General features: G+C 41.3%; 1 protein-coding gene across 1 annotated transcript in view; it reads left to right on the forward strand.

The window, feature by feature from the left end:
* Positions 1-265: 265 nt before the first annotated feature.
* LOC104139729 (ankyrin repeat and MYND domain-containing protein 1) overlaps positions 266-14,760 on the forward strand; it is a 67,678-nt gene continuing 53,183 nt past the window's right edge. The window contains exons 1-10 of the mRNA XM_068915359.1: positions 266-461; positions 3,625-3,771; positions 5,437-5,873; positions 6,669-6,885; positions 7,752-7,916; positions 9,384-9,439; positions 10,862-11,039; positions 11,500-11,640; positions 13,007-13,177; positions 13,883-13,990. Coding sequence (XP_068771460.1) covers positions 333-461; positions 3,625-3,771; positions 5,437-5,873; positions 6,669-6,885; positions 7,752-7,916; positions 9,384-9,439; positions 10,862-11,039; positions 11,500-11,640; positions 13,007-13,177; positions 13,883-13,990 — 1,749 coding nt within the window. The 5' untranslated portion in view covers positions 266-332. The remainder of the gene's footprint in view (positions 462-3,624; positions 3,772-5,436; positions 5,874-6,668; positions 6,886-7,751; positions 7,917-9,383; positions 9,440-10,861; positions 11,040-11,499; positions 11,641-13,006; positions 13,178-13,882; positions 13,991-14,760) is intronic.

Here is a 14,760-nt window from a genome sequence, read left to right on the forward strand (position 1 = left end):
GAGGTGCTTTGGCCCTCCACAGACTGGATGGAAGGAGAAGGCTCCCCAAGTTACATGAAGCGATTACTCTCGGGGCCTCTTCTCCCCAGGCCTTTGCTGCAGACGCTCCAGGGCTTCTGGCCCACTGCAGGTGTGACCGGGGACGGTCCGGGCAGGTGGCCACCGAGCCCGGCGGCAGCGGCGGCGGCGGCGGGCGGGCGGGGCCGCGGCGGCCCCACCCCCCTCACCGCTCTGCGGTCTCCATGGCAACGCGGGCGCCGCTGGGACGGAGCGCGGCCCGCGCGCAGCCCCCCGGCCCTGCCGCGGCCCGGCGGGCTGTCGGCGGCGCCTCCATGGAGGCCGGTGCCGAGCGAGTTTCCAGTCAGCCGGCGGCCGAGGGCGGCGGAGAGGAGGCGGGGGCGCCCGGCGGCCCCGGCCCCGGCCCCGGCGAGGGCCTGCGCTGCAGGCCTGGGGGCGGCGAGGTACGCGTGGTCTCTCGGGGTGGCTGCCGGCGTGCGCCGGAGGGAGACGCCGCCGGGGAGCTCCTTGCCTCGCCAAACCGGCTACAAACGTGCTCCCGGCCCGCCCTCGGCCCGGGCCGGGCCTGGGGAGCCGGCTGGGGCGGAGGGAGCGCACAGGTCTTTTTGCCTTCGAGTCCCCCCCTGGTTTGTTTTGTGTGTTTCACAGGGTAGTGCTGTTCCAACTAGGAAATGCATAAAATCATATTTTGGAGGGAATGCTTCCAGAGAGTGACTTATTTGTAAGGAGGCAGGTCTCTGAAATGTGGGTTTTCCTAGACTTGTGTCTCTGTGCTGCCTCTGTGTTTGTGCAAATTAGGTAGTTTCAGCTTATTTCTCACTAAGGCAAGCCCTTTCCTAGTTTCCGTGCAATGTCTGAGAGCCTGCGAGTGCGCTGGCCCTTACTGCTCTTTTGAGGCATTCTGTTGCTCCATGTCCAGGTTAATAATATATTCGCTGCTAAAATGCAAATCAGGACACGAGTTTTCAGATAACATGCTTTGCTGCCCTGCTCCGAAGGATGTCATCTGCCCTCACTCTCAGGGTAAGCAGAAGATGGTTGCTGTAGTGCCGTTGCTGAGAGTCTTGTGTCTCTGTTGATGGTTGAACACAGTCTGTTGAGAAAGCAGCCTCAGACACCTGCTCCATGCGTGAAGGCCGGCAGGAAGAGCAGCCTCAGACACCTGCTCCGTGCGTGGAGGCCGGCAGGAAGAGAGGGGTGTTGCCTTGTGCTGACTTTTGCATAGCAATAGGAGAGTGGTTGTGATCCACAGCTTGGACTCGTGGGTACAGCTGCTGGTGACATGCGCCTTCTAGTGGGATGAGCAGAAGCAAAACTCCCAGGAACACAGAATTTGTGCCCATTTCTGCTGCAGATATTGAGTGTGGCCATGCATAAGTAGTAAGGGTCTTACAGTTTGCCCGTACATTAGCTCCCAGCACTTTTGTTGGTAGCTGGAGGTGAGCAAGCACATGAGATCGGGCTCTTTTTGTCTGTTTGCTTCCTTTCCTGCAAAAAGTTTAATCTCTTAAGTGCAATTGCATCTTCCTTATATGGTGGGAATGCCATAAGGAACAACTAATATTTCAGGTTCCCTTGTGATAGTTTTTCTTTTCTGCCAGCTGTGAATATTGACCTGTAGTTTTAATTGTCAGGGAAGGCTGTCACAGAAACATAACTTGCAGTCATCCATTAGGGATCAGTTGTCTGCATAGTGAGATATCATTTTTCACACGTGAGTTACACCATTACCCAGACAGGAAGGTTTAAATTTCACTCTGTTTTTTTTTTTACTCTCTGGAACTACATTTGACTATCAGTGCTCTCAAGAATTAGTCTTCAGTCGAGTAGAGAAACACAGCCTTGATTTTTCAATATAAAGATTTCCAGACTCTACTCAGCATTGTTCCTCACTGTTGACTTTTGGGGACAAACTCAGCATTCTAAGCAAAAGTCCTAACATACATCGGGCAGAAGTAGTAATAACAGCTCCCTGTCTTTGGTGATGATTATCCTGGCAGCTCACTTGATAGAGGGTACTAGTTTTCATTTTTTGTTAATTGGGCTGAATTTGGAGTGATGACCTAGAAATGAAAGTCTCCATGGTACATCCTGACATCCTGTTACTAAGCTTTAGGAAACTTTCTTAGTAATTTTTATTTCTTTTTTTTTTTTTTTTGATTAAGAATTTTCACAGTTTATGCTACAGAATACCAGGACTACTTTGTTCTCAGTGGGGTTCATCCTATCCCTTCAGTTAACGCTTTTATTAAAGACAAGCTATATGATTGATTAGGACCTTTAGATGATTTAATTTGGAGAGAAATAACACTGAAGAGGCATAAATGCCTTTAATAAAGCATTTAAGGAATTGAGGTTTTGATTTAAGTGGAATTTTTTTCAATTACAAAATTTTGATTAATTTCTGTGAAATATCTCCCAAATGTCTATCTTTTTGCTTAAAAATAATGGATAACTTAAAGCGTTTGTGACTAAAATCAATCACAATTGATCAAGTTTCAATCAAAATCAGTCAAATGAATGGGTTGATAGTTAAGGATTTCTTCACTGAAGAGAGAAGGGATTATGGACGACCTTTTGACTTAGTGTCTGTCACCTTGATACAGTTCAGCAGTATATTTATTTATGATATACATTTTTTTTCAGAACTTTCTGCTGAGGTTCAAGAGTGCCAATTTTAAAGTAGTAGTTAAATTTATCTTTTAAGCAAGTAGTGCACAAAGGAGGAATCTCCAGTGACTTCACCTGCAGCTGGAAATCAAACACCTTATGGCGGGACTGAAGACACATGAGATTAGTAATTAACATATATAATTTTATTTAAATATAACATGTAATAAAATTATAGATACAATTTTATATTGAATAAAATTATAGATATATGTTGACTACTCACTGCAGACTGACTTTTGTTGTACTTTAAGAGTACGTGTGGTTAGATTTGGGTGTGAGTAAAATTCATGAGAAAGAAGAGGTAGGGGATTTATTTGATTGATAGTTCTTTCTCCAAGCAGAATTTTGTCATCTGGAAGTAGTAATATCTTCTATGTGTGGAGGTTCTTTCCTCCTGTGATGAAAAAATTGATTTGTCAGCACGTAGCTAGGTGTTTTTCATTTGATTTTATTAGTTTTTTTTATGCATTCAGATGTTTGTTTTGGGGCAAAATGTGTGTTTTCATGTTTTCATGATTTCCCCATTTTGTTGGATGCAAAATTTCCTAACTACCTGTTTATTGGGATACAGGTCTTTGTGAGAGAGGTGTTGAACCCTTTCACAGATGTTGCCTTAGCCCGTATCATTTGGCAACATATCAACGGGTATGAACACTGAGACACATCTGCTAAAACAGTATAAACTGTAGATTGCTACATGATGAAAGAGTTGCTGCAGCAACTGGTAAAATCTTGGCGGAGTTTTGAAGACAGTGACTACAGTGGAACTGAGAATTTGCCCAGTCTTTCTTAACTGTGTAACAGTTTCATCCTCAGCTTCCTGCCCCTTGTTAGTGCTGCTCTGTTGCATTAAGGAGGCAATTAAAAATTCACTTATTTCTATCCTCTCAACGGTATCATTCTTACTGTCCTTTCTCTTATGCTGGATTACAGAGGTATGTGGGACAGTTCTACATGGGCCATCGCCATGGGAACGGGATTTGCTACTGGCCTGACAGTTCCAAATTCACTGGAGCATTTTATCTTAGCCATGTAGAAGGCTATGGGACTCTGGAATGGAAGGACGGCAAAAAATTTCAGGTAACTGGAAAAAAGTTGTGCTATTACCATGATCTCCCTGCCTTTCAAAGTCAGCATGAGTACAGGAAAATTTGACTGTGTTTTTTCTCAGGGAGCTCCATTAGCGTTTGGGTTGTTTAGAGCAAAAGCTTCATGCTTCAGTCTCCAGTAAGCCGGATCACTCTTTTCAACTACTCAGCTTCTGCTGTAAATAACTTTTGCTTAGGGAACTTTTGAAGGAGATAATGTGATGCTATCTGTCTAGAACTAAAAATCTGATGCCTGGGAAATTTTCTTTTTCCAGTTTCTAATGTATAAGTCCTTACATTGGACTCCCCTTGCTGGATGAAGAGCGAATTAGCTAGTCAGTACTCCCAGCAAACATATTACGAAGCCAGCAATATTAAACTGAAAAATACTTTATTTGAAGAAACTGTGGAGACAGAGAACGTTCTGAAGTGTCAAGATAGCTAGTTGTCTCTTTTGTATCATTTCCAGGCCTGCTGTTACTAGTAGAAGCTAGAAATCTTATTTTCTAAGAATTTGTAATTGTTTGTCCGCAAAGAAGAAGAAGGTGTATCTAAAAAGTGCCCAGCGTAGGGCAGCCCTTCCCTTGTACTGATCCATGGATGTCTCTGCAATAGGAAACAGTGCTTCATCCAATAAACCAAAATATATAGCAAAACAATATATAGCCTTTGCATTGAGTTGACGAACAAGAACATAACATTCTTGTTGAATATTGATAATGTAGCACTAATTATGGATTTAGGAAAACTTTAGTTTGAATAGATCATGTATAAACTGAAACTAAGGGAAAACTAGAATAGCCTCAGGTTATAATCAAACTTGTAATTTTATTCTTGCCAGTCATAGTGCTTTTTTCCTTCTCCTTTATCTCTGTAACTGAACAATTCAATATGAGTGAAGGTGTTAATTTGTGTTCCAAACAGCTGTTCTGAGGCTGTGACAGCTTTATATGAACATGCCTTGAGCCATATGTGTGATCCAGAAACACTGGATATGCATCAGCCTGCTTAAATTTGGAAGAAGTGCTCATGCATAGTGTCATGTCAAACTAGCATGCTTTTCTAAGAAGGCTAAAACTCCTGCCTTGTAGTGCTGTATTTGTGTCTGAGGCTCTTCTGTTGGCATCAAATAAAAACACATGTTGTCATGTTTGCAAGGCTGTAGGTGTCCTGAAGTTAATTACCATGGTAAGAAAAGAAATAGTTGGGAACTGCTCTGCCATTCCCATACTCTATATCTGTGCAGGTGTGTGTCAGAGGTATTTTTTCTGATTTGGAAAACATTACAGAAAATCTGTCCCGGTCTAAAAAGTAGCAATGTGGCTAATGAATCCAGAGCTGGACACAATAGTATAAAACAGAATCCTGCTCAGGCACTAAAATCTACATGAAATTTCATCTGAACATACCATCCCAATGGATTTAAATTTAGGGCCTTCCACTGTTCTTGTGCTAGAAGAGTTAATGTATTTGCCATTAAATGTATCAAAGTGACTATGAAGGCTTTGTAGTACAGAACAGTTTTAGCAGTTATTACTTTGTCAATAAGAAATGGACCAATAAGGCCCAGGCAGAACAGTTTAAATAGAAACTAGACTTTAACTGTATAACTTGTTTGATCTCTGATTGATACTAATGAGTTTACTTGTTTCTTAAGGGGCTGTACAAATCTGATGAGCGATTTGGACCAGGAATCGAGAGCTATCCAGATGGCTGTCAGGATGTTGGCTTGTGGCTGAGGAATCATCTAATTAAACTATGTACTGAAGTGCCTGGCTATTTTTCTGTCTTGGATTTTCCAGAACACTTCAGATATGTTGGTGCCAGTTCTCAAAGAAAGTATATTTCTGTTGAGGAGGACCCATTTCTCTGTAGCTATAAACATCTCCCTTTTGATGACAAGAATATTTTGCCTGAAGGTGTCTTTGCCTATTCCCGTAACACGGATCATCTTACTTTGACTCGTACCTTTTTGAAAGAGTGTGATGCTTCATATTTTCGAAATGCCCCAAAGCTACTTGAGGAAGACCCTTGGCCTATTGCAAATGTAACCCCCTTATTGGTCAGAATGCAGATGCATGTTTATAAGCACAGGTAGCTGTTGATGATTTGTATGTATTTGTATGTATTTGTGTATATGGATTTTTAGAAATCATTATCCACTGGTATCCGTTGTTTTCAAATATAAGTTGCATGATAGAAGCTACTCTCCAGAATATTTTTTTATGGTCTTAAGATGACAAGTTGCCAATGAGGAGTTTTTTTTTTTTTTTAGTGAAACAAGCAAAATCTGATACCAATGATACCTTTCTATGGTTGTCTTAACTCTTATTCTACTTCAAGGAAGGGAATGAAAAACATGTTGCAGCAAGTCTATAGCTGCTTGTAACTGCCCACTGAACTTTAGTTTTATATATGGCTTGCTACTTATACATGCAGATGTTCCTTGGGCAGGTAGAGTATTTTTTTGTTTGCTTTGTTGTTGGGAACGCAAGTCACATATGTGTATTTTGCAGTCATAGCTAAAGCTGTCGATATAAATCAAATCCTAAACAGATATGACTGTGCATGCTAAACCTTCTGTTTGTCGAAACACTTTGCAATTAGATTTTGTTTTCTAATTTAGTAGGCATTGGATAGCTAGATATTTATGAACTCTTCTATAGCCAAAATCTGTGTGCTGCTGCTAGCAGCTCCTAGACTAGTTTGCCTTTCTGCCTGTAATTTAAGCAAACTATCTGAAATAGTTCTTAAAATGATGGCTGTTCACGTTTTCCCATCTTACCCAACAACATGTTTTGTTCTTGATGTGTTTTTTCTTTAATTGCCTGAGTAGCCTAAGAGTACCTAGCTGCTTAAATGTCTCAGTGCTTTTTTCTCCTTTGCTAGGTGCTGTGAAGCAGAGTTTACTTCAGATGTCAACTTCATTCTCAGTGGAGCCCGCAGTAATTATGGGCCTCCGGGCCCCAAGGAACTTGCCTCAGAGCAGTTAATTCAAAAAGCAGCAAAAGGAGACTTTGATGGAGTCTGTGCAATTCTGAGGGATGAGCTCGCACATCCGGACATAGCAGACAGACATGGATACACAGCACTTGCTGCTGCTGCTGTAAGACTCTAAGAATGACTCTTTACCATAAGATGAGAAATTCCTGGTACAGCAGGTTGGGTTAGATTTTTCTCTTGTTCCATTACATAGTAAGTATGAAGAGAGTGTGCAATAAACAACAAAACAGGTATGGCATGAGGAATGTCTGTAATGAATGGTATCATGCCAAACCCCACAGTAAATAATAATCTACAAAAAGATGCACTTCCGTAAACATTAAAAATGATTTCAACTGTCAAGTGTGATTTCTGATTATGATTATGCAGTGGACTAGATCTGGATTCTTGGATATGACCCTGCCCTTATTATTGTTTTTTTTTTTTCTTGTCCAGCTGTAATCACATTCAGACAGGGTTATTTTTGTTTTTGCTGGAAAGGGGTGGTGGTTAGAAACTGTGCATGCATGACTTCTTATAGGGGAGGATGACATCCCCTTTTCTTTGTGCCCTTTTCAGCTACCTGAACACCTGGCATTCATTGTAAAAGTCCAGCAAAATTTAGATAATATTTTAGGACGCTATATTTCCCCTACAGCCATCTCAATCACTTTTAGTCTCTTTCTGTGTGTGAATCCTCGCTGAATTCCTGTGAAATCTGGTACAAATTATTATAAAAAAGGGAGGAAGGGGAGGGATGTCCTTGAGGGTGCTCAAAGATGCACATTCTGAACCCTGTAAGACATGGTTCAGTATTGTGTTTGTATTTTGTGGCAAATATAAATCTGAATTAGTTTAACAGTGATGGCTGTCACTACTTTCAAACTATGCTGTCCTTTCCACATAGAAAGCTAGAAATGTGTGCATGTATGTGCAAGTATGGGTGTTTACAAAATAAAGTAACATCCTGAAACATTTTCCCCTCTACAGGTTAATTCCCACAATGATATTGTCAATCTTCTTCTTGATAGTGGAGCTGATGTGAATAAGTGTAGTGATGAAGGATTATCTGCTCTCTCCATGTGCTTTATTCTGTATTATCCAGCACAATCTTTTAAGGGTAATATTGCTGAGAGGAACTTGCATAGATACAAGGTTGGTTTATTTCTAATCTAAAATGTCATAATCATGGTGTATCATTGTCTTAAGTTGTAAGGTTGCTTTTCAGAATTACTTTACTGTGTTGACTCCCTAGGAAAAAGTCAGAACTTTTGTGCTTCTTGCATCCTGAGGATGCAGGGTAGTTTCTGCTCTCACTACTAACTCTACTTCAAAGGACCAAGCTCCAGTGCAGTAACAAGCTTAGCAATTGAAATAAGGCATTGTGTTAATAGCAGAGATGTGAGGCCATGTTTGCTATTTAAGACTGTGAAGATGCAGTGGGCAGTTGGTAGGAATTACAAAAGCGTCCAAGCGAGACAAGTGGATTTAGGTGGCTCTCATGATAGAGTCTTGCTGGTGTGGTTGAAGTGACAAGCAAGAAGCAATTCAGCTGTGAGAGAAGTCTCTTGACCCTGCAGGGGTGTTTACAAAGGAAGACAAATGACCCTAGGCTTCCTCCTGCTGCAAAGAGAAGTCCCTGCTTTAAATCCTCCTATGGAGGAGCACGATACATATTTTGTAAGAGCACAAACCAAGCAGTGGGGAAGGAAATGAAAACAAGGGTGAAACAGTGTGTTAGGAATCACCAAACAGTCTGAGAAGACAGAAGGGATCAAACAGGGGCCTGGGCAGGTGGGGACTACGTGATCTTGGAGGTGTTTCAGAGGAGACTAGAAGTGGAAGGATGCTGCTGAGACTTTCAGAGGAGGTTAGACAGATCTAAATGCCCTGAAGAAACTTGTTGAAAATGAAGTACAAAATAGTTTTTGGTTGCTCTAAAGTACCTGTTCAAGTTCCAAGAGTATGTTTAAGTGGTGGTCCATTACCAAAGTTGTAAAACTCTTATGAGAAAGAAAGAGAGAGAGGGAGAGATGTATATAAAGCAGCTGCTCAGAGCTTCACAGAAAATCAGTGTGAAATTATTACTTCTTATTTTGGAGTGAGAAAAGAAAATTAGGAATAGACAGGGTTTGTATCTGTCACAGTCTCTAAGATTCAGAAAAGAAAATGTACATTGCTTTCTCTTTTCCTGTGAGTTGAATATGAATCCAGAAGATTTGGAAACACTGGTCTTGTAGGTCCTATGAAGGTCTCGTGCAAAGTAATGCAGGTTGAAAATCTGCAAGTGTCTTGTTTTATTTCAGAAGTATTTTTCTCTTAAGCTAGATGGTGAATACTGGAAGAAAGTGTAACACCTCTAAACATGTTTTACTTACAATGGAAACTGATCAAGAAAATGTTCCGTTATTTGGTTTGTCTAAAAAAAAAAAAAAAAAACTTAGGGAAATCAGAAGTAATTTATAACTATCTACTGTTAACCAAATTCCATTATTATCGTATGCTCTTGTATTACTGTTATTACTTGCATTATTGTTCTCATGTCTGAATATGCTCTCTGATTGAAAGTATGTTTTTTCATTTTTGTGACTACTTTCTTTTATTTTTTTAATCTTCAAGTAGAATGAACAAGCAGAGCCATCAGAAACAGCTAATGTGGCTGAAGGCATAATCTCAGAGTAAGTTTCACTTATGCCCTGTAAATGGGAGACGGAGCCTCAAAAACCCTTTTGTACAAAGAAGGCAACAACTAGTATTTCACAGAAGGGTGCAGCTATTGCAGGAAAAGCTAGTCAGATGCCTAGTATATTTTTGTTTGTTTAACTAGACAAATCTTGTGTTCGTATCAGTAGAAGCCACTCATTATTTATACACTCCGCTATAATTCAGGTTGGCAGAGTGTGAAGAGTAAGGCCGAAAGTGTATTTCCAGCTAAGGACCTTGTGCTTGAACAAGGCAACGTTTCTTGATTGCGTGCTTTGGAGCTTGTCACGCTCTGCTGTGGACACCTGCAGCATAGTGTGGACGTGAGGAAAGATAAGAATATATTCACCTTACTTTTTGAAGTCTTGAAGTGTACTTTGAAGAAGTACATTTAACCTTGCTGGTTGTTTTCTAGAGGTGTCTATTTAGCAGCATGGCCTGAAATGTGATCTTTTTGTCTTGCCTTTATGGATCCCTGAAAGGGCCACATCTTGCCTTTTGTTTTGCCTACAGAGCAGTCCTCAAAGATGATGAAATTTTTGTGTTGGATTTTATGACAGTGTAGGTTGCTTTGATGTCTTAGAAACCCCACAATGAAAACTCACTGTTGGCCTTCTGGCCCTTGATTCTTATCCGAATATTGTGCATGTTGCATGTTATTCATTGGAATGTAAGGATGCACTGAATGTAGGACTTGTGGGTAAAAATGAGTTAATGCCATGTGAGAGAAGAGGAGTCTCTGCCCGGACCACTTTGTGGTAGAGTTTCTGGGTAATTCCCAAGGACTATTAACTTTTTTTGGTGGTGCTAGTTTTATTTTTTTAGGGGTCTGCTTGTGTATTTTGCCTCCACGGAAATGCAGATGGAATCGTCAGTTAGCCCTCTGAAAGGCACTATCCTAGTCTAGCATGACTCCTGTTCCAGTTTTTGTTTAAGGAAACACTGAAAGAGTTATCTCTGTTTTCTTGGGGTGGATGAAGGAAATTTGACTGAGGAAAGAACCTTCCAACCTGTCTTAGATGACAGGAAGCAGGAGTCTGTTTCTACTATTAAACAAGTCTCAGACTAAATGTTTATAAGCGACACATGAGTAAATGATGGAGATGCAGGGAGTCTTGCTTTGCCTATCCATTCTCATGCAACCCAAAGGGACTGTTTTTGAGCGCTGCCCTTTTAATTTGGAGAGGTGGGCCATGGTAGTGCTGTTCCCTCTTCAGGTGATAATATTGTTGCCTGGGTGGAGCATGGCAGTTGTTGTGACACTGCCCTAAAGAATGAAGTCTTGAGACTGCCAAATGCCATTTTTAATGTCTACACCTGGGAGTCGTCTTAGTTCACCATCATTTAGAGTTTTTTCACAAGATGCTAACAAGTGATTCTGATATTTTCCATGTCAGCCTTAGACAGCAGAAGAGATGGGCAACAATCCAACTGCTGCTTCACCGAGGTGCAGATCCCAATGCATGCTGGATACCACAACCCGTTCTATTCTTTGCCATTAAAGCTGCAGATGCAGAAGCAGTGAAACTCCTCTTAGAAAAGGGAGCCAGGAGTGATGTGCGGCTTCCATCCCAGGTTTTATTGCATTATAAATGATAATGATATGGGGTTCTACAGCTTCCGTGTCCTACTGTAAAATATCCTGCAAGTAAGAATCAACTTTAGAATGGACAAAAATCTTTACAGTGATTGTCCTGTTCAAATAACAATTTTATAGAAAGAACTCAAAGCTCCTTATTCCCTGAGTTTTCTTTCTTTGTTATGTTTTCTTGTTGCCAAACCTGTAAATGACTGGGGAATGCTTGTGAAGCTGCTACTCAATTTGGTAATGGCTATTGTGATTTTGGTAGGTTCAGTGTCCAGGACCTTGAGCACTCCGCTGTCCTGTAACTCAGTTTGTAGGTTCATGATGGCTGAAAGTGAGACACAGTATGTGGGAAGAGGAAGCTTAGATTATTATTTTGAAAATACTTGGTGCTGTTTTAAGTTCTGCTTGCAATGAACAGGAGTCTTAATGCTATGTTTGTTTTCTCAGTTAGGCGGTTTAACCCCTCTCCACATAGCCGTATCTATTCCTGAGGAGGAAGGAGTCCAGATAACACAATACCTCCTTCATTCTGCCCCAGATCTTGATGCAAGGGCAGAAGATGGAAATGAGAAATATCAACCAGACGAGGTATGTTGCTTTGTGAGCTCTGCTTCTGGCAGCTGTTGAAGGCTGCACAATACCTGAGAAGGGAGTCGAACTTCGTGCCTGACTGATTTCAGTAAAATCTTTGCATCCTACTGGAATAACTGTTCCTTTAAAAAAGAACAAAAAAAGTGATTTGAGATCTATATTATTGGGTTACAGTAAATTCATCCTTGTGTTTTGATTCCCCGAACATTTTTGCTGTCATGCCTTGTGTAAGGCAGAGGTTAAAAGTCTCTTGTGGGCAGTCCAGTACAAATGTCTGAAGGTATAATGACATTAGTGAGGATAAGACCACTGTTAGAAACAGATATGTGATAGTACCTGCTGGTTTCATCTCCCTGGAGCCAGCCTACTTGGTTTTTGTTTTGTTTTGTTTTCCCTGAACACAAACTCTCTCTACTGGATTTCTGTAGCATTTACTGTACCCTGAGAGTTACAGAAAGATAGCTCTGCAGTAAACTTTTCTGGTAGTACAGCATTTTTTGGTTAGGGTTGCCATTTTTGATGGTAATTCTATACTTGTGATGGAGATATACCTGCAAAAAGTGCTCTTTCTGGCATTTGTTACCTGAGGAATTTCTTTATGTTATAGTAGTTAAATCACTTCACAGAATTACAAAACAGCTGAGAGATTGGAAGGGACCTATGAAGATCGTCTGGTCTAAAACCTCAGCTCAAAGAAGGGTCAATTACAGCAAGTTGCTCAGGGCCTTGTCCGGCTGAGTTTTGAATATCTCCAAGGATGGAGACTCCACAGCCTCTGAGGGCAACCTCTTCCAGTGTTTGATCACCCTCAAAGGAAAAAAAGTTTTTTTCTTATATTTAAGTGGAATTTCCTGTCTTTCAATTTGTACCCACTGCTTCTTGTCCTGTCACTGGGTGCCACTGGGAAGAGTAAGGCTCCAGCTTCTTTACTCCCTCCCATCAGGTATTTATACTCATTGATAAGATTCTCCCCTCAGTCTTCTCCAGGCTCAACAGGCACAGCTCTCTCAGCCTTTCCTCCTATAAGAGGTTCTCCAGTCCCTTCATCATCTTAGCAGCCCTTTGCTGGACTCGCTGCAGGAGCTCCATGTCTCTCCTTTATTGAGGAGTCCATTTGTAAAATTTGCCTTCCCTAGACTCCTCCAGTGGTTTTATTAAACTTCTTAATGTGCAATGCTGAAGATGATTTAGGCAGATGGAATCTGAATGTAAAAAAGGAAGAAGAAAAAGGGTGGCCATTGTTTTGGTGGGGCTGAACAAGTCTTATCCGTGACTGAGATCCAGAACAATGGGTGACCAGGCAGTTTATTTTCTTTGGTTTGTCTCTAAACTGTGTTACAAATGTGTGCATAATTTCACTTAGATTCCTATACCTCAAACCAGAGAAGTCAAATTGTCACGAGGTGTCACTATGTGCCTGAAGAATGAAGCAGGACCACCAAAAGAGTACTTCCCCTCCTATAGGGGTCCTGTTCCAGAAGAAGGTGGAAGGAGTGCATTGCATATTGCATGCGAAAGAGAGGATAACTGTGAGGTAAGAGTGTGGCACCTGAGGTTTTGCTCACAGAAAGTAATTATAAACTAAATGACATATCTGGGGAAGGAAGACATTTCATCACTCTTTAAGGAGCTGGTTGAATTCCAGGGATAAACTCCTTTCCTTGTGAATTATTAGTATTGTATTGATTAAAAATCTATTAGCACTTGAGGGGAAAAAAGCATTTCTTAAGTCTTTAGAATTCCATTTAACAAAGGAAGTTCCTTTGCTTAAGTTTCCGTTAGTGACTTGGCCATTAAGTTTTGCCATCCATGAGGCCAATCTGAAGCTGGACAATTTTAGTTTTCTCATGCGCTAACCTTTGAGCATTTGGGTTTCTACCATAGTAACATTCTTCTAGCAGATTTGAGAGGTGTACACTTGGAGGAAGGAGAGGTTTTGGGAGAGGAGATGTACTTCTTCAGAAGCAACCTTATATATACCGTTTGGCAGCAGGTTTAATGGGATTTGGTAATCTGATGAAGAGGTTTATGTATAACACCACTATGCTTGGGGTTCCTAGCCATGAGAAAATGGAGGTATATTTTTGCTATAGGATCATAGCTTAGATGAAAGGTTTGAATGTGTTTTATGCTGCTCATTTTGTTCATTATTATTGCATTATGTAATGCATATATATAATATTAAGATGTTAACATTATTATGTTATAATTCTACCTTTTTCTGCACCGGCCTACGCAGCATGCCAGAGATGTTATTCGCCTCCTTTTAACGCATAAGGCAAATCCAAATACACTGTGGAGTGGCCATTCACCACTTTCCTTAGCAATCGCCAGTGGGAATGATTTGGTGAGCGTCTTTGAGTTCCTCTTTGTGTGTGTTGTACTTCTCCATTTGTGTCTGCCTTCTCTGATGATAGGCAAACTTGGGTTATGCTTGCCATCATTCATTCCCAGTGAAAATACTAAATATGCTTTTCTTTCAGACCTGTAGATGTTGCATGGGCTGAACTAGAGGAGCCCTGTAGTATGACAATGATAGCCAGAAATATTTGGTAGGATTCAGAAGGGTATAGCATTCAGAGAAGAGTATTCATTTGTATGAATCACAAGAACATGCAGGTCTCTTACAGTCTACCTCCCCACTCAGATCATCCCAGCCAAATGTTAAAACACCTTGCTTCTGAATATAAGAAAAAAATGTAGCCCTTGAGGGTAAGGAGTTTGCTTTTCTGTAAAAAGATCAGTGATCATACTTAGAAACGATCTGAGCATTTTAGGGCTCAGCTCTCCACAAATAAAGCTTATATTTCACGCAGTAGAGTTAAATATGTGAAGTTAGCACCTACCTTCCCTGAGTGGAGAATGGCCTCCCTTCTGCTCAGACAGGGCCCTTAAGAGTGGGTCCACAGCAGCCAGCATGCTGTGAGAGAAGGTGTACAAGCAAAACAGGTAATGGTGACAAAGTGGTGTGTCTCCAGTTCTCTGCTTCTCTTGGAATAGAGCTCTAGGCTCCTGACTCGTCTTCTTTGTGGAAAGCAAGGGAGGAGAGTGAGGGGGTTAGAGTTGCGCGCAGGCTGCCCTCTAAGCTCAGCCGTTGTGCAGCCAGCCAGCCAGCAC

Source organism: Struthio camelus, chromosome 20 (genome assembly GCF_040807025.1).
Source record: "Struthio camelus isolate bStrCam1 chromosome 20, bStrCam1.hap1, whole genome shotgun sequence".
Taxonomy (NCBI): domain Eukaryota; kingdom Metazoa; phylum Chordata; class Aves; order Struthioniformes; family Struthionidae; genus Struthio; species Struthio camelus.